The following is an 18,636-nucleotide window of genomic DNA, read 5'->3' as shown; positions in this document are numbered from 1 at the left end:
TGTTGCTATGGCAACGTCATAGCGCCACCTCTGATTCTCCTCAGGTGTTGCAGAAATGTTGCCGTCTGAGTGCTGAGCGTGTTGGCCAGCGTTCCTGCTGCAACACGTCGGACCGCCAACGCTCCAGCACCTCTGCTCACGCCTGGGCGCCACGGCAACAGCCGCAGATGTTGGAGACTGTCGACCCCCCAGGAAAGACCGGCAGAGGTTAACGCCAACAGAATTATGACCCACGTGCTGCAAACCCAGCGCCGAGGGCGCGAGGGGTCGTTCACCTGCCTTAAATACTCCTGAAGCAGCCCTGCTGCGCTCTGATTGGCTGAGAGCTCCATCGGTGGTGATCACCTGTGGGGACGGTGGTGATGAGGGCGAGCAGCTGGCAGCGTCCCCACAGGTGATCATCATTGATGGTGATCAGCGTCCCCACACGTGATCACCGTTGATGGTGCTCAGCGTCCCCACACGTGATCACCGTTGATGGTGCTCAGCGTCCCCACAGGTGATCACCGTTGATGGTGATCAGCGTCCCCACAGGTGATCACCGTTGATGGTGATCAGCGTCCCCACAGGTGATCACCGTTGATGGTGATCAGCGTCCCCACAGGTGATCACCGTTGATGGTGATCAGCGTCCCCACACGTGATCACCGTTGATGGTGCTCAGCGTCCCCACACGTGATCACCGTTGATGGTGCTCAGCGTCCCCACAGGTGATCACCGTTGATGGTGCTCAGCGTCCCCACAGGTGATCACCGTTGATGGTGATCAGCGTCCCCACAGGTGATCATCGTTGATGGTGCTCAGCGTCCCCACAGGTGATCACCGTTGATGGTGATCAGCGTCCCCACAGGTGATCATCGTTGATGGTGCTCAGCGTCCCCACAGGTGATCATCGTTGATGGTGCTCAGCGTCCCCACAGGTGATCATCGTTGATGGTGCTCAGCGTCCCCACAGGTGATCATCGTTGATGGTGATTAGCGTCCCCACAGGTGATCACCGTTGATGGTGCTCAGCGTCCCCACAGGTGATCATCGTTGATGGTGCTCAGCGTCCCCACAGGTGATCACCGTTGATGGTGCTCAGCGTCCCCACAGGTGATCATCGTTGATGGTGATTAGCGTCCCCACAGGTGATCACCGTTGATGGTGCTCAGCGTCCCCACAGGTGATCACCGTTGATGGTGATCAGCGTTCCCACAGGTGATCACCGTTGATGGTGCTCAGCGTCCCCACAGGTGATCACCGTTGATGGTGCTCAGCGTCCCCACAGGTGATCACCGTTGATGGTGCTCAGCGTCCCCACAGGTGATCACCGTTGATGGCGCTCAGCGTCCCCACAGGTGATCTCACAAAGATCCAAAATAAAAGTCCAAAAAGATTCTGCAGCTTTCCATCATTTCAGCTTTTATGTTTTCAGATGTCATTTTTCTAACTACAAGGAAACAACAGTCATGTGACACAACAGTCATGTGACACAACAGTCATGTGACACAACAGTCACGTGACACAACATTTTATTTAGTCATCAATAAAAAACGCTGTTCTTGTTTTTACTGAAGTGGAACTAACAAACCAAAGATCAGAAGGTTTGATGATGTAACATTTGGAGCGTCTGAGTCTATTTCTGATGTTTCCATTAAATAAAGTGTTAATCTAAATATTAATGCTTTGATTTTAAATCAAAGTTTGGTTTCTTCTTAACGTGACTATTTATTAATGTTAACGAGGGATAACCTGGTCCTGCTCCAGGTTGGGGGTCAGAACCAGCTGGGATTCTGGAGAGGGTCTCTGGATTGTAACAGCTGATAAATAAAGATTGATTGATTGATTGATTGATTGATTGACAGGAAATACAAACCGGAAGCGTCACCTATGAGGAGAAAGATTTTCAAAATAAAACTCCCCTCCTCCTCCTCTCCTCTCCTCCTCTCCTCTCCTCCCTCTCTCCTCCCTCCCCCCTCCCTTGCTCTCTCCTCCCTCCCTCCCTCTCCTCCCTCTCTCCTCTCCTCCCTCTCTCCTCTCCTCCCTCCCTCTCCCTCTCTCCTCCCTCCCTCCCTCTCCTCTCCTCCCTCTCTCCTCCCTCCCCCCTCCCTTGCTCTCTCTCCTCTCCCTCTCTCCTCTCCTCTCCTCTCTCCTCTCCTCCCTCCCTCTCCCTCTCTCCTCCCTCTCTCTCTCTCCTCCCTCCCTCCCTCTCCATCTCTCTCTCTCCTCCCTCTCCCTCTCTCCCTCCCTCCCTCCCCCTCCCTCTCTCTCTCCTCCCTCCCTCTCCCTCTCTCTCCTCCTCCCTCCCCTCCCTCTCCCTCTCTCTCTCCTCCCTCTCTCTCTCCTCTCCTCCCTCCCTCCCTCTCTCTCTCCTCCCTCCCTCCCCCCTCCCTTTCTCTCTCCTCCCTCCCTCCCTCCCTCTCTCTCTCTTCTCCCTCTCCTCCCTCCCTCTCCCTCCCTCTCTCTCTCCTCCCTCTCCTCCCTCCCTCTCCCTCCCTCTCTCCTCCCTCTCCCTCCCTCTCTCTCTCCTCCCTCCCTCTCCTCCCCCTCCCTCCCTCTCTCTCTCCTCCCTCCCCCTCCCTCTCTCTCTCCTCCCTCCCTCCCTCCCCCCTCCCTCTCTCTCTCTCCTCTCTCTCTCCTCCCTCCCTCCCTCCCCCTCCCTCTCTCTCTCTCCTCCCCTCCCTCCCTCTCCTCTCTCTCCCTCTCCCTCTCCCTCCCTCTCTCTCTCCTCCCTCTCTCTCTCCTCTCCTCCTCCCTCCCTCTCCTCCCCTCCCTCCCTCTCCTCCTCCCTCTCTCTCTCCCTCCTCTCTCTCCTCCCTCCCTCCCTCCCCCTCCCTCCTCTCTCTCTCCTCCCTCCTCCCTCCCCCTCCCTCTCTCTCTCCTCTCCTCCCTCTCTCCTCCCTCCCTCTCCTCCCTCCTCTCTCCTCCCTCCCTCTCCTCCTCCCCCTCCCTCTCTCTCTCCTCCCTCCCTCTCCTCCCTCCCTCTCTCTCTCCTCCCTCTCCTCCTCCTCCCTCCCCCTCCTCCTCTCCTCCCTCCCTCCCTCCTCCCCCTCCCTCTCTCTCCTCTCTCTCTCCCATCCTCCTCTCCTCCCCCTCCCTCTCCTCTCTCCTCCTCCTCTCCCTCCTCCCTCTCTCTCTCCTCCCTCCCTCTCCTCCTCCTCCCCCCTCCCTCTCTCTCTCCTCCCTCCCTCTCCTCCCTCCCTCCCTCCCTCTCTCTCTCCTCCCTCTCTCCTCCCTCCCCTCCCTCTCCCTCCCTCTCTCCTCCCTCTCTCCTCCCTCCCTCCCCCTCCCTCTCTCCCCTCCTCCTCTCTCTCCTCCCTCTCCTCCCTCCCCCTCCTCTCCTCTCTCCTCCTCCCTCCCCTCCCTCCCTCTCTCTCTCCTCTCTCCCTCGCTCTCCCTCTCCTCTCTCCTCCCTCCTCCCTCTCTCTCCCTCCTCTCCTCCCCCTCCCTCCCTCTCTCTCCTCCCCTCTCCTCCTCTCCTCCCTCTCTCTCCTCCTCCCCCTCCCTCCTCTCTCTCTCCTCTCTCTCTCCTCCCTCCCTCCCCCTCCCTCTCCTCTCTCCTCTCTCTCTCCTCCCTCCCTCCCTCCCCCTCCCTCCTCTCTCTCCTCCCCTCCCCCTCCCCCTCTCTCTCTCCTCCCTCCCTCTCCTCCCCCTCCCTCTCTCTCTCCTCCCCCCCTCTCCTCCCCTCCCTCCCCCTCCCTCTCTCTCTCCTCCCTCCTCTCCTCCCTCCCTCCCTCCTCCCTCTCTCTCTCCTCTCTCTCTCCTCCCTCCCCCCTCCCTCCCCCTCCCTCTCTCTCTCTCTCCTCCCTCCCCCCTCCCTCCCCCTCCCTCTCTCTCTCCTCCCTCTCTCCTCCCTCCCTCCCCCTCCCTCTCTCTCTCCTCCCCCCTCCCTCCCTCTCTCTCTCCTCCCTCCCTCTCTCCTCCCTCTCTCTCTCCTCTCCTCCCTCCCTCTCCCTCTCCTCCCTCCCCCTCCCTCTCTCTCTCCTCCCTCCCCCCCCCCCTCCCCCTCCCTCTCTCTCTCCTCTCTCCTCTCCTCCCTCCCTCCCTCCCTCCCTCCCCCTCCCTCTCTCTCTCCTCCCTCTCTCCTCCCTCCCCTCCCCCCCTATCATATTTGTGGCCTCAGGTCACACTCTGCTCAGGTGTGCTGTTACCTGCCCCGATGTTTCCACTCTTCCCTCCAGAACGTGAGCCTGCTCAGGTACGTCTACCTCGGCTTCTCTGAATGTATCTAAACTGTAAATGTTGCTGCTGATTTTAGAAGCTTCCTGTAAACATTGGTGTGTTTGTCGTTAGTTTAACGAGCTGTGAGTGCCAGAGCTGCGCACCTGTACAGGCGACCATGTGACCAGAATATAACCCAGTAAATAGATAAAGCAGGACAAAGTCAACCCAGGTGTTTGATACAATCTGGTTACACTAAATTAGTTCAGATCGTTGCATTTTTCAACTAAAATATCAAAACAGCAGCTAGTTTAGTTTAGTTAAGTGACTGTTAGTCCTGACTAGTTCCTAAACTTGATTCATTCTGATGATTTTGGAAACAATAATCATTCATCAATGAAATAATGAAACCCAAACAGTTAATGAGTAACTTCCCATTGTGCCCACGTTCGTTAATAATAAGTAAATAAATGTTTCCCTGCACTGCTGACCTAAATCTGGCCTTTAAGAGACCGACCAGAACCTGAGGCAGAACAGAACCTGAGGCAGAACAGAACCTGAGGCAGAACCGGCTGATCAGACCCCCCCCCGTTCTGATCTGTTGCCTGTTGTCACCTTAAACTCGGCCTCTTTAATTGTTTGTCTTGTTTACTTCAGTGACACCAGGACAGCGGCGCCGTCCCGACCCACCATGTTTCTGGTTCTTTTCTTCGGTGAGTCGCTCGTCTCGTTCGGGTCGGTCGCCCAGGTGTGCCGGCACCATCAGAGCGTTTGGAATTGAAAAGGTCTTTCTGAGGCATGTTGAAGCTCGATGGAGGATTCTTCTGCTTGTTGCCTCTTGGCGTCGCTCCCAAATGTGGCGCCGGTATCCCACAATGCTTTGGGACAGCAGCAGGTGGGATAGGTAGCAACAAGCTTGGTGGGCTTCCTGGAAGAGGGAGGTTGTCAGGGTTACCGGAGGACCTGGGTTACCATGGTTACAGGAGGGTGGTGTGGGGGGGAAGGTTCAGGGTTTGATCCTGGCCTGGTTGGAGACCAGAGAACCCATGAAAAGTCCAGAGAGAAGATACTGAGAAAGGCCCAAGCTGGACTGGAACCATCAACCTCAACCCCACCACCTCCACCTGCACCACCTCCACCTGCACCACCTCCACTTCCACCTCCTCCACCTGCACCACCTCCTCCACCTGCACCACCTCCTCCACCTGCACCACCTCCACTTGCACCACCTCCTCCACCTGCACCACCTCCTCCACCTGCACCACCTCCTCCACCTGCACCACCTCCACTTGCACCACCACCTCCACTTGCACCACCACCTCCACCTGCACCACCTCCACCTGCACCACCTCCACTTGCACCACCTCCACTTCCTCCACCTCCACCTGCACCACCTCCACTTGCACCACCTCCACCACCTCCACTTGCACCACCTCCTCCACCTGCACCACCTCCTCCACCTGCACCACCTCCACTTGCACCACCACCTCCACTTGCACCACCTCCACTTGCACCACCACCTCCACTTGCACCACCTCCTCCACCTGCACCACCTCCACTTGCACCACCTCCTCCACCTGCACCACCTCCACTTGCACCACCTCCTCCACCTGCACCACCTCCACTTGCACCACCTCCTCCACCTGCACCACCTCCACTTGCACCACCACCTCCACTTGCACCACCTCCTCCACCTGCACCACCACCTCCACCTGCACCACCTCCTCCACCTGCACCACCTCCTCCACCTGCACCACCTCCTCCACCTGCACCACCTCCACTTGCACCACCACCTCCACTTGCACCACCTCCTCCACCTGCACCACCTCCTCCACCTGCACCACCTCCACTTGCACCACCACCTCCACTTGCACCACCACCTCCACCTGCACCACCTCCACTTGCACCACCTCCACCACCTCCACTTGCACCACCTCCTCCACCTGCACCACCTCCACCTCCACCTGCACCACCTCCACCTCCACCTGCACCACCTCCACCTGCACCACCTCCACTTCCACTTCCTCCACCTCCACCTGCACCACCTCCACTTCCTCCACCTCCACCTCCACCTGCACCACCTCCACCTGCACCACCTCCACTTCCACTTCCTCCACCTCCACCTGCACCACCTCCACTTCCTCCACCTCCACCTCCACCTGCACCACCTCCACTTGCACCACTTGCACCAACACCTACACCTGCACCTCCTCCACCACCTCCTCTTCCTGCACCACCTCCACCACCTCCTCCTCCTCCACCACCTCCTCCTCCTGCACCACCTCCACCACCTCCTCCTCCTCCACCATCACCTCCTCCTGCACCACCTACACCTGCACCTCCTCCACCACCTCCTCCACCTGCACCACCTTAAGTTATTTTTTTTGCTCTTGAGGTACAACTGAGGCATCAAAGATCTTCAATAAGAGAATATCTGTCTCTCTTTCTGCAGTTTTTCTTCCAGTAGCTCAGTTCCAGGACCTCCAGGATCCCCAGGACCTCCAGGATCCCCAGGACCTCCAGGATCCCCAAGACCTCCAGGAACTCCAGGACCTCCAGGATCTCCAAGAGCTCCAGGATCCCCAGTACCCCCAGTACCCCCAGGAACTCCAGGACCTCCAGGATCCCCAGGACCTCCAGGACCTCCAGGATCTCCAAGACCTCCAGGACTTCCAGGATCCCCAGGACCTCCAGGATCCCCAGGATCTCCAGGACCATTGTCCCGATGGCTCCTGCAACCCGCCACTCGGTGACCTGATGGTGGGTCGAGCATCTCAGCTGTCGGCCTCCTCCACCTGCGGTCTGGACGGCCCAGAGAACTACTGCATCATCGGATACCTGGAGGTCAGAGGTCACATCACAGCATGGCAGCGTTTCTAGAGGAGTCATGTTTGGTTCAGAGAGGAATAAAGTTAAAAACACCACCCTGGTGTCAGGTAGTGCTGCTGAACTCACCCCCCCTCCCTATGCCCCCCCCCCCCCCTCCCCTCCCTCCCTCCCCTCCCTATGCCCCCCCCCCTCCCTCCCCTCCCTATGCCTCCCCCCTCCCCTCCCCTCCCTCTCACATCCCCTCCCCTCCCCTCCCCTCCCCTCCCCCTCCCCCTCCCCCCCCCCCCTCGCTCTTGTGTGATTTCTGCCTGATTGATGTGCTTGTGCTTCGTGCACCTTGACTCTCATGACTTTCATTCTCCAACGTGTTCTGATTTGTCACTATTAGCGTTTGCTTTCCCTCCCCCCTGAGGAATTAAGTCTTCATTCCTGCCTGTTTCACCCTTTCACCTCTCCAGACAGTTTCATTCATAACAGGTTTATTTACCTGCTTTGGTCTGAACAATGCTCCATTTTATATTATTATAATAATTAGCTTTAATAATCAAACCCATCAAAAGATTATTAGAATATTATTACCACATTTAATGAATTTTAGTTCCCTGTGTGCAACCACACCACAGTACTTGTGTGATTGTGAACGTGCGTGACCTGTTTTCGTCCACCAGGAGGAGCAGAAATGCTTCACCTGTGATTCGCGGCTGCCGTACAATCGCTATGGCAACCCCAACAGCCACCTGATTGAGAACGTCATCACCACGTTTGAGCCTGAGAGGAAGCTGAAGTGGTGGCAGTCAGAGAACGGTGAGCAGCAGGAGGGCTGATGGTTCCAGGTCCAGGATTAGTTAGTTAGGGTTAGGGTTAGGGTTGGGTTAGTTAGGGTTAGGGTTGGGTTAGTTAGCGCACCTGCACACCTAAAGCTGTTCACGTTGCTGCGTCTGCAGGGGTTCACCGGGTCAGCGTCAGACTGGACCTGGAGACGGTGTTCCAGTTCAGCCACCTGGTTCTGAAGTTCAAGGTTAGAATATAATGTAGTTATGTATGTAGCAGGAAAACAAGGGACGGACACCGGATTCAGGAGGTTGTTCCTCTGCAGAGTTTCCGTCCGGCCGCCATGTTGGTGGAGCGCTCAAAGGACTTTGGCCGGACCTGGAAGGTGTTTCGCTACTTTGCAGAAGATTGTTTGCTCCATTTTCCTTCGGTGCCCAATGAGCTGGCGAACAGCATCGACGATGTCGTCTGTGACAGCAGATACTCCAGCTCAGAGCCGTCCACCGATGGAGAGGTGATCAATCAATCGATCAATCGATCAGTCGATCAGTCGATCAACCAACCACGGCAACGACCTGCAGATTATTAGGAGATGACTGTGCTGTTCATGAGCTCTGATGAGTTTCCTCTTGGTGGCCACCAGGTGGTGCTGAAGGCCTTGGATCCTGTCTTTGAGATAGAGGACCCGTATGCGTACAACATCCGAGGTAACGAGCCGACGATGCTGCGAGCACCATTCCTACAGGAGAACAGCGAACATACGTCTGTCGTCCTCAGATCTGATCACGGTGACCAACATCCGCATCAACTTCACGCGTCTCTTCACTCTGGGCGACACCTTGCTGAGGAAGCGCAGAAACCCGCAGGACAAATATTACTACGCCCTGTATGACATGGTGGTCCGAGGCAGCTGCTTCTGTAACGGTCACGCCAGCCAGTGCACGCCTGTGGACCAGGGCCGGGGGGACGCCTTCAGTGAGACCGGAATGGTGATTCAACAGGAACAGCTCAAATCAGATGGAGATTATCAATAATAAATACACACATTTCCATAAAAGTCTCAGTTGCCCTCTGGTGGCCGGCTGCAGTTCAGCACGCTCTTGAAAATTGTGATGTCATATTTGGCCAGTTAAGACACGACAAAAGGTTAACTAATGTGTGATATTTAAAATAATGCTCATTTTGTTGGGGCTGCAAATGTGTCCCACAGATTTTAATCCCGTTGTTGTCCACAAAGGGATTAGTTTGTCTGTTCATGGTAACGAAAGGAAACGTTAATACTTTGTGATTAAATGTCCTCATTTTGTCGAAAAGGAACTAAAACTTGTCTGGTCCTCAGGTTCATGGCCGATGTGTGTGTCTGCACAACACCGCTGGAGAGAACTGTGAGAGGTGTAGAGACTTCCACCACGACGCCCCCTGGAGGCCTGGAGGCCAAAATGCAGCTGCCATCTGCAGAAGTAAAGAGCTCCGTTCATTCGTGGCGCTGCATCGTGCACATGAGGTTACATGAAATCCCTTTGGCTGTCTGTCAGGATGCAACTGCCACGGCCACTCAGAAACGTGTCACTTTGACATCGCTCGATTTGAGGCCACGGGCGGCGTGAGTGGCGGCGTGTGTGACAACTGCCGCCACGGCAGGACGGGGCCTCAGTGTGAGCTCTGCCAGCCCTTCTTCTATCAGGACCCACGGAGGGCCAAGGACGACCCACAGGCCTGCATACGTACGCCAAACGTGCTGTTATTTAACCATTTTAACATCTCGTGGTCATCCAGCTCAGCGGGGGGGGGGGTTCCCTCTATCTTTCAGCATGTGACTGCGACCCGGCCGGTTCGAAAGGCGGCGGTCTGTGCGATCCTCTGACCGGTCAGTGTGTCTGTAAAGACACCGTGGAGGGTCAACGATGCGACCGCTGCAAATACGGCTTCTTTAACCTGAGACCCGACGACCCCAGCGGCTGTCAGGGTGGGGTCTGCACCGCAGCCGTTCCAACTCATCTCAAAGACGTGTCAACGAAGAAGAACATCCTAATTTTCTGATTGAACTCTTTCAGAGTGTAGCTGTCACGTCTCAGGAACCATCGGGTCATGTGACCAGTTAACAGGAAGTTGTAAATGTGACCCTTTGGCCATCGGACCGCTGTGTGATCGATGCCAGGTAGGTTTTCTGTAACTATGAGACGGTAACTAGCGACCTCTTGTGGCGGAAATGGGTCACTACAAATCTCACCAATTGGCCTTAACTCTAAAAATCAAAATACATAAGAGACATTTCACAGCTTACATCTCCTTGTAAAAATAAAGAATTATAGGTTTAAGTTTTGTGATGTGTAAATGTGCATGTGTATTTCTGTGGCCAGCCAGGTTTTTGGGGTTTGGGTAACTCTTTATTCAGGTGTTCCCCCTGCGACTGTGATATCGGAGGAGCTCAGAGCACCCAGTAAGTTTCTGCCTTTAAGAATTTTATAGCAGCACATTTCAAAAGGCATTTTTATTTATTTATTTTTACTATTGGAACCGAGCCTGAATATTTAATTTCTTTCTTCAGATGCTCTCCAGAGGAGGGCCAGTGTCGCTGTCTGCCCAATATGGTGGGCCGGCGCTGCTCTGACCCTGCACAGGGCTACTTCCTGCCTTCACTGGACTACTTCCTGTATGAGGCAGAGCTAGCTGCTCCACTGCATGGAGGCGCTTCCTCTACAACTGCCAACCCTCCATCTTCTCCTCTGGTGAGAACAAACAGGATTATTTACATTATTGTCCTTCATCCAGGTCGTGGTTATCCTAGGAAGGTCTCTGCGTCGACTGGACTTTTGGGGTTTTCACCTCCTCTCCAGAAGGCTTCTTCGGGTCAGAACTGAAGAGAACCTTGGCTAGTCCAGTCGACGCAGAGACCTTCCTTGGAGGACTTTACCTTGCGGCTATATAAATGTGCACCATACGATGTTCCTGTATAACGCTGTGTTGCCTTTTCAGTTAAATCTGGGTATATCTCCAACGTGTGAGCAGTTCTATAGACAGCAAGGTTACGACTTTAAGCTCTCCAATGGAAGAATTGTTCTGGTCCGGAGGACCCGGCGCAGCGCCCGCCACCGGAGGCAGGAGCAGGTGGGACGTCTGAACAATCGGCTGACCAATAAGCTGCTCCCAGCTCGTCTGATCCCGAAGCGCGGTGTGTTTCCATGGTACAGCGCAGCATCCCTCTGGACCCGGGCCACGCGCTGCAGATCATTCCCCGTCAGAGGACGGCCGGGCAGCCCATCACCTGGACTGGACAAGGACTGGTCAGGGTGCAGGACGGGGCGGGTCTCAGATTCATCGTGGACAACCTCCCAACATCCATGGATTACCAGCTCGTCATCCGCTATGAGCCCGAGGTGGGATCAGTCAGATCCCAGACCTGCCTCTGCTGCAGGCCAGGGCCAGGGTCAGGGTCAGGGTCAGGGTCAGGGCGCTACCCTCCTGGACACCAACCTTCACACTACGGCTGTGTTTCCTGTTTATTTACCCCCCTCTGCAGGCGCCGTCTGATTGGGTAGCTTCAGTCAGCATCACCCCAGTGTCCCTGGGCGAAGGCAGGTGCACCAGTGACCCGACAGGAAGCAAAGCTCTGCTCCTTCCTGGAGACTCCAGGTTAGACTGAAGGTCACATGACCACCTCGAGCCGTAAAGACCCACCTGATCACCTGATTGTGAGCAGCGTCAGTTGCTCGATGCCCCTCACACTCGTTACTCTCGTGCGTCCAGAGCGGCCGTTCTCGATGCTCCGGTGTGCATGAACGCAGGCGGCCGGTATTTCGTGGACATCGTCTTTGACAAGCAACCCGACGGCACGCCCAGCTCGCACCTCCTGGTGGACTCGGTGAGACGACCTCGGTCTGTTTGCTCAGCGGAGAAAACGCCTTTTTTCACCGTCTTAACCTATTTTCCAGATGGGGCTGATTCCACGGATCGAGTCCGTGCGGGATTTCTGCTCCGACAGCGACATCGACTCATTCCGCCGCTTCCGCTGCGCCGGACTGGCTGAGCTGCACCCTCAGGAGGCCCTGCCGGAGCTGTGTGAGGGGCTCGTCAGGAGCATGTCGGCACGGATCAACGGCGGGGCGGTTGGTGAGTACTTCAGTCATCCTCATCACCATCATCCTCATCATCACCATCATCATCACCATCATCCTCATCATCATCATCACCATCACCATGATCATCACCATCCTCATCACCATCACCATCATCACCATCACCATCATCACCACCATCATCATCATCATCATCACCACCACCATCACCATCATCACCATCACCATCATCATCATCCTCCTCATCACCACACTCTCCTCAGCCTGCAGGTGTAACGCTGTCGGCTCCCTCGGACCCAGCTGCAGTAAACTGGGAGGAGTCTGCGACTGTAAACCTAACGTGATTGGTCGTTGCTGCGACACCTGTGCACCCATGACGTTCGGTTTGGGACCCGATGGCTGCGCAGGTAGCCCGACTAGCTGGTAGGATGAAGCCGTTGGGTGATTGTTCTGAACCAAGCCGCATCTTTTCCATCCCAGTGTGTGACTGCGACCCCCGTGGAGCAACGTCTGACTTGTGCGATCAGGTCAGAGGTCAGTGCTCGTGTCGTTTGGAGGTTGCTGGCCGGCGCTGCGACCACTGCCGCACCGGCTACTGGGGCTTCCCCCTCTGTCGACCCTGCCAATGTAACGGAATGTCGGAGGAGTGTGACCCCCAGACGGGGGAGTGTCTGAGCTGCAGGGAGCACACGGTGGGACCCAACTGTGACAGGTCAGCGTCGCATTTGACATGATGGTGTAAAAACAACAAGAGTTAATCACTATTGGGGGGTAAAGCTGAGACCTGGGAGGTCTGCTCTTATGTTAAACGTTCTTTACTGATAATCGACTGATATGGTGACGTGAAAACGTATTTTTAAAAAGCTGTGCTATTATGTTGAAGGTTATAACAGTAGGTGGCGGTAAGGCGGTGCCACGGTAAATGTGTCTAGAAAAGACCTCATTAGAGTCTTTATTATTTCTCTCAGAACTGAAAGGTTTGTATAAAAATGAGGACTAGAGAAGCAGAAGTTGTTATAAATCAGGGAGTAACTATTTTCAGAGGAAGTTACATTTAAAACAGGATTTTTAAGGTTACTTTTCAGCAGCGGCACCTTTTCACTTCATGCAGGAAACTAAATGTTGACGCTGTGATTTCCGTGTCAGCGTTGCCTTAAAGCCTGACGATGGTGGAAATAGTCCCGCGTGCTCCGGCCCTGTAACCGCCCACCAGCACCGGCTGATCTGTGGCCTCACGTCACCACAGATCCTCTCGGTGTGTTCTTCCTATCACACTCTTGGTATTACTGTTCTAGGTGTGAGGAGGGTTACTATGGCGACCCCACATCGGGGCAGCCCTGCGAGTCCTGCCTTTGTCCGGACATTCAAGGGAGCGGCCGTTTTTTCGCCACCTCTTGCCACCATGAGCCGCGCTCCCTCGGGCTGACCTGTGCTTGCAGGGAGGGACACCAAGGTATCAGTTCTGGCCCGGGTCCAGGGACAGGAAGTAGAGTCCCGAGTGAAAATGAGTGACGAGTGAATCCCACTGTGACTCCTCCAGGTCCAAACTGTGACAGGTGCGGCCCGGGTTACTATGGCAACCTGGCGTTGGCGGGCGCTAGCTGTGAGCTGTGTCTGTGCAACAACAACATTGACCCCGGTGACCACAACGCCTGCGACGGCGTGACGGGAGAATGTCTACGCTGCCTCCACAACACGATGGGACCACGCTGCCAAGACTGCAAACCTGGTTACTACGGCAACGCTGTGGCCCAGGACTGCAAAGGCAAGAACCCTGTACTGAAAGCTTGACTTGATTATGGTCTGTTGGGCCACAGCCTCCCGCGCACGCGTGCTGATGTCATCCGTTGTGTGACAGAGTGCTCGTGTGATCGGAGGGGGACGGAGGTGACTCACTGTCCCCTGGGGAGTCCCTGCTTCTGCGACTCGCTGACGGGACAGTGTCCCTGCAGGAGGGGGGTGGTGGGCGTCCTCTGCGACGAGTGCGAGGACGGATACTGGAACATGGACGGAGCGTCGGGGTGCCAGCCCTGCAGCTGTGACGCCGCTAACGCGCTGTCCTACGTCTGTGACAAGGCAGGTGCACGAGAGCCCAGACGGCTTCATCACACATCAGCCAAGACGCCGAGTCGTGGTGGTGTCATATTCAGAGCAGAAACGAGGTGTCATGGAGGTGTGGCCATGTGTTCAGGTGACGGGACAGTGCCCGTGCCGCTCTGAGTTTGGAGGCCGACAGTGTGACGAGTGTGGCGAGAACCACTTTGGGAACCCAGACCTGCAGTGCATCCGTGAGTCCACACGCGACCTTCTGCCTCCACCTTCGGCTGGAAAACCACCAACCCTCCCGTCTGCTCCTCAGCTTGTGACTGCAACCTGGATGGAACCCAGCGTCCGTCCTGTGACCCTGAAACCGGCGAGTGCATGTGTCGGGTTGGAGTTACCGGTATTTTCTGTGACGAGTGTGCTCCTGGAAACGATCCAGAGTTCCCGGCCTGCAGAGAGTGTCACCCCTGCAACGCCATGTGGGCCCAAGACGTGACGGACGTTCAGCGAGCCTCCCAGGTACTGAAGAAGCTGATCCCCAACATCCACAACGTTACCCGGCCTGCAGACAATCGGCTCCTGCAACGAGTTCTGGACCTGCAGTCCAAGCTGGACAGCCTGAGAAACCTGACGGCGTTGTCCCCGCTGGTCCTGGAGGAGGTGGAGGAGCTGTACGAGGCGCTCAGGTTGGTCCACGTGTGAACCACGCTGCTGTTAGAGGGTTAATGATGTTGCGCCACATTCCCTGTTGTCCCAGAGACAGTAACGACACCATCCACCCAAACCTAACCCTGCCTGACCCAACTCCCCTGAACCACGAAATCCAGAAACTTCGTCAGGAGTCTGAGGAACTGCTGAACAAGATTAAACACCGAGGCAATCACTCCGACGTGGGCGATGTGGACGGTAAAAACACGTTTGTCTCGTATGCTGAACTTTTCAACTCTTACCTCAAACCTCAAACTGGCTCTTGGTGACTGTGATGAACGTTGTCAACTTCAGAGCTTCTGGATGAGATCAGCAAGCTGAATAACGCCTCCATGTTGGATGAAGAGAGGGTGAGGAACACCAACCAAACTCTGGAAGACTCCATGAACACCAGAAAGGAGGCTGAGCTGAACCTGAGCACGTGCTGCAGCAAAGGAGACCTGGAGAAGGAGCTGGAGAAGAAGGTCAAAGGGCTGAGCGTGGTGGACCTCAACAGACAGGTCTGTCCTGAGCTGAAGCGCGAAAACTTACGGCTACACAACAGCTACACAACAGCTACACAACAGCTACACAACAGCTACACAACAGCTACACAACAAGCACACGAGCTTCCTTGTTCATTCATGTGTGAATGAATTCATTCTGGTGCTTCGGTCTCCTCTGTTGGGCTCTGATCAGCACAGTTAAACGAGTCTTCTTTTTCTCTCCTGCAGATTTGTGGCGGTTCAGGTCTGAATTGTTCCGAATGTGGCGGCGCCCTGTGTTTTCTGAGTCAGGGTCAGCGGAAATGTGGGGGTCCAAACTGTGATGGAATCCTCCCGTTCAGTCAGAATGTTTCCGATACAGCTCAGAGAGCGAAGGAGGACCTCCAGACGCTTCCATCCAGGCTGGAGGAGTCAAAGAACAAGGCAGGTTACAGCACCATAACTAGCTGATATGAGCTGATTTAACAACAAGCTGCAGGTAAGAGGGAACAGAAAGAATATGCAGAATTTACACACAACACTGTAGGACGGGAATGTTGGCTTCATCCTCGGAGGCAAATCCAAAGATAAAGGCTGTCCAACGTTCAGCGAGTGACACCCGAGAGAGCCTGCTAATGAAACGTTGTTGTGTCAGCTCAATAGAGCTAAACAGGCAGCTCAGGACACCAAACAACAGGCGGAACACATGCAGGACCGGCTGAACGTCACCATGGACACCTTTGAGATGGAAAAGAATAAAACCAAGGAGCTGATCCAGCGAGCCAAAGACTTCCTGATGGGTCAGTCTGCAGAGCTTGTTGCATCAACCCTGATGAAACCCACATCACTGTTAGTGTTTCCTCCCTCACAGATGAGATGGTTCATCCCGATGACATTGAGAAAGTGGCCAGAGCCGTCCTGAGAATCCGGTTGCCACGATCACCCGATCAGATTCGGTCAATGATTGACGAAATCAATAATCTGCTGTCCAACGTCAGCAGATTCCAGGATGACATCAAGAAGCTGGAGGAGCACACCAGCATCACCCAGGAGCTGCTGAAGAAAGCAGAAGAAGTCAAGTTAGTGTCTGAAATCAAGCAGCAGCTCAGGGACAGTGACCTCTAGTGGTGGCCGTCGGTAACACCCGTCAGCGCGTGATGATGCAAGAAACTAAGAACTGCTCAATAAAAACGTCACGTTTAGGGATTATATCATGCTGTCAAACTATTCAGCCCCATTTAACAGAAAACTGAACAATTTCATTAGTTTGCTCATCAAAACTAGTCCCGTCTAATAATTCCTCTGATTATGCTTTATTAGCTACATTAGATGGAGTTTGGCATAAATGTGGTATCATTTAACCTTAAAAATAAGAAGCTTCAAATACAGCCGAACTCTCCACAACAAAGCTGACTGGCTTTGATGTTTTTCAGTTGCTCCTCCTGTTTCCTATTTACAGAAACCGGGCAAAAGCTATCGATGTGACGGAGATCAGCAGAGATATTTATCAAGCCGAACGAGCTCAGGATAAAGCGAACGATGACCTGGAAGCAGCGAGCCAGAACACAGATATGACCCGAAACCAAGTCGCCGATGTAAGACAGGAAAACAAATCCTGGTCCTTCTGCATCTGACATGTTTAAACGGGATTTCTCTTCCATATTTCAGACTATTAACACGCTGCACAACACGGAGGCCAAACTGATGAGTCGGCGACCTGACGTTCTGCATCAAAGGATCAAAGACTTACAAAGAAAAACTGAAGGGAACCGAAACGTGGCGGCAGACGCCAGAGACGCTGCCGACTCTGCGTTAGAAGAGGCCACTGACGCGGAGGACGTGAGTGTTGCACAGGCGTGTGTCTCCGGAACAAACCGCCAGCTCTTCCTCTCCTTCCTGTCCTTCAGGAGATGAAGAATCTGACCAAGATGTTTGAGGAGTTACAGCAGAAAAATGCCAGTCAGACCGTTCAGGGTGAAGCAGGAGAGCGTCTGAAGAAGGTTGTGGACGAGGTGGAGAAGATGAAGAGAGGGATGGAGGACAAGCTGAGGCAGATACAAGGTACCCCCCCCCAGCGTGCACCGGTCCGATGTCACCACTGAGCCGCCGTCCATTCTGTGTCCCCAGAGCTGGAGGACAAGATCCGTGGCCTCATCAGGCGCAGGGAGGAGAAAGCAGCCGACGTGTCCGAGCTGGTGGAGGTTGTGGAGGCGCTTCGGAGGAACATTACCAAACGTGCTGAAGAGTATCTGGGCTGCACGTCCTGAGCGCCGCTGCTCCCGCTTCATCCGGACCGTTTAGACCTGCGTTTGTTCCTCGGGGGTTTGGTGGCGCTGCGAGACGAGAACCTTCCCAATAAACTCTCACCTGTGTCATAGTGCAGATAAGAAGCACATTTGTGTCAGTGTTTAGCAATTATTTACTCTTAATCGTTAGTCATCAAGATAGTGATCATATATGAAGCCAAATTATCTTTTAAATCTTTGAAAAATAGATCAAATAAACCAGTTTAGCTGTTAAATGTTAGACACAACATCTGTCTCCATTTATATTGATAATAATTACATCTATAAATGATGCTCATTCATCTCTGCATGTTTTGACCCTGATAAGATAAAGAACTAATCCCCAAAGCAGCTATGCAGTTTTACTTCAGATGTTTCAGCTTGAAGAACTCAAACCACAAATTGTCTCATGAGCTTCAGGTTGATAATAGAAGAGTTTCTATGTTCCTGAGTCCCGATCGTTCCTCGTTCCTCTTTAAAGTGATCCACTCCACTCACAGGGGAATCTCTCCCCACCTTTGGTGCAGCAGTGACACTATTTTGACGTTGGCCTTCGCTGCCCAGCAGCAACACGCCAGCAGAAGCTGATAAGATAACAGAGACATGGAGGTGGCTTGTTCCCAGGAACCTGTGAGAGCAGGCGGCCTCTTTAATCCACCAGCTGAAGACAATTGGCCTGTTTGTGGTGGAGCAAGCTTCAGCTTTATAGAGAAGGAGAGAGAGCCTGTGGAGGTGGAACAGGGAAAGAAGCACTCAGACAGAGTGGAGACACAAAGCAGCTCCCAGAGGAGCGCTCCGCTGGGTGGCGCCTCCTTTCTGCTCCTCTTCTCAGCAAAGGTGACATCATCCGTCAGAGACAACGTCGGCCTTTGTGCACCTCATTAAAGCTCCAGGAAGGTTAAAGCCGTTTCAGGATGAGCTCTGCAGCGCACGTATGTCCCGTCAATGGGGAGCGCCGGCGAGCTGGAGGCAGAAACGTGACGAGCTCATGAAACGCCGCAGCTGCCTTTAAAGTGGGACCTTTGATCTTTGCGTCTGTCAAAACATCAAAACATGTATTTGGATTAAAGTGCATCCATCAGCGGCGCGTCTGCGGCTCTTATCTGGATCAATGCTGCAGTTTTGACTACAAACTGCTTCAAAGCTGTGTGTGTGTGTGTGTGTGTGTGTGTGTGTGTGTGTGTGTGTGTGTGTGTGTGTGTGTGTGTGTGTGTGTGTGCGTGGTGTCCTTACACAGACGACCTGATCTCATTGGCTGACATCAGAGCTCTGCAGGTCCTCACACGTTCACAGCCATTACCCAACATGCACTGGGACA

The 18,636-nt window shown here is 54.4% G+C and overlaps 1 protein-coding gene across 4 annotated transcripts; it reads left to right on the top strand.

Annotated features, from left to right (window-relative positions):
- The first annotated feature begins 4,089 nt into the window (after positions 1 to 4,089).
- On the top strand, positions 4,090 to 18,399 carry lamb4 (laminin, beta 4). 4 transcript variants are annotated; one of them, XM_029831845.1, is made up of 35 exons: positions 4,090 to 4,179; positions 4,800 to 4,855; positions 6,595 to 6,986; positions 7,640 to 7,775; positions 7,916 to 7,989; positions 8,068 to 8,256; positions 8,386 to 8,449; positions 8,520 to 8,731; positions 9,082 to 9,202; positions 9,278 to 9,466; positions 9,553 to 9,708; positions 9,797 to 9,900; positions 10,103 to 10,182; positions 10,291 to 10,471; positions 10,719 to 10,850; positions 10,934 to 11,119; positions 11,263 to 11,375; positions 11,490 to 11,604; positions 11,675 to 11,852; positions 12,082 to 12,225; positions 12,299 to 12,530; positions 13,114 to 13,271; positions 13,359 to 13,583; positions 13,677 to 13,894; positions 14,010 to 14,106; positions 14,178 to 14,547; positions 14,619 to 14,767; positions 14,864 to 15,069; positions 15,283 to 15,477; positions 15,689 to 15,833; positions 15,905 to 16,112; positions 16,493 to 16,628; positions 16,702 to 16,872; positions 16,941 to 17,094; positions 17,161 to 18,399. In XM_029831845.1, exons 2-35 carry the CDS (start codon positions 4,834 to 4,836, stop codon positions 17,298 to 17,300), a joined length of 5,592 nt encoding a protein of 1,863 aa, XP_029687705.1. In that variant the 5' UTR covers positions 4,090 to 4,179; positions 4,800 to 4,833; the 3' UTR covers positions 17,301 to 18,399. The 4 variants fall into 4 exon arrangements, with proteins under 4 accessions (XP_029687705.1, XP_029687704.1, XP_029687706.1 ...); XM_029831844.1 differs by having other exon boundaries at positions 4,154 to 4,179; positions 4,800 to 5,037; XM_029831846.1 differs by lacking the exons at positions 4,090 to 4,179; positions 4,800 to 4,855; positions 6,595 to 6,986 and adding an exon at positions 6,993 to 7,078.
- The last annotated feature ends 237 nt before the right edge of the window (positions 18,400 to 18,636 follow it).

Source organism: Takifugu rubripes, unplaced genomic scaffold (genome assembly GCF_901000725.2).
Source record: "Takifugu rubripes unplaced genomic scaffold, fTakRub1.2, whole genome shotgun sequence".
NCBI classification, from domain to species: Eukaryota; Metazoa; Chordata; class Actinopteri; order Tetraodontiformes; family Tetraodontidae; genus Takifugu; species Takifugu rubripes.
Note: the sequence above shows the minus strand (reverse complement) of the source record. Positions and strands in the feature narration are given on the sequence as shown.

Coding starts and splice junctions, on each gene's coding strand:
- lamb4 (XM_029831844.1), top strand. CDS start 4,941: ATGTTGAAGCTCGATGGAGGATTCTTCTGCTTGTTGCCTCTTGGCGTC. Junction 11,120..11,262: donor TCATCCGCTATGAGCCCGAG/GTGGGATCAGTC, acceptor CCCCCTCTGCAG/GCGCCGTCTGATTGGGTAGC. Junction 14,548..14,618: donor GAGCTGTACGAGGCGCTCAG/GTTGGTCCACGT, acceptor CTGTTGTCCCAG/AGACAGTAACGACACCATCC.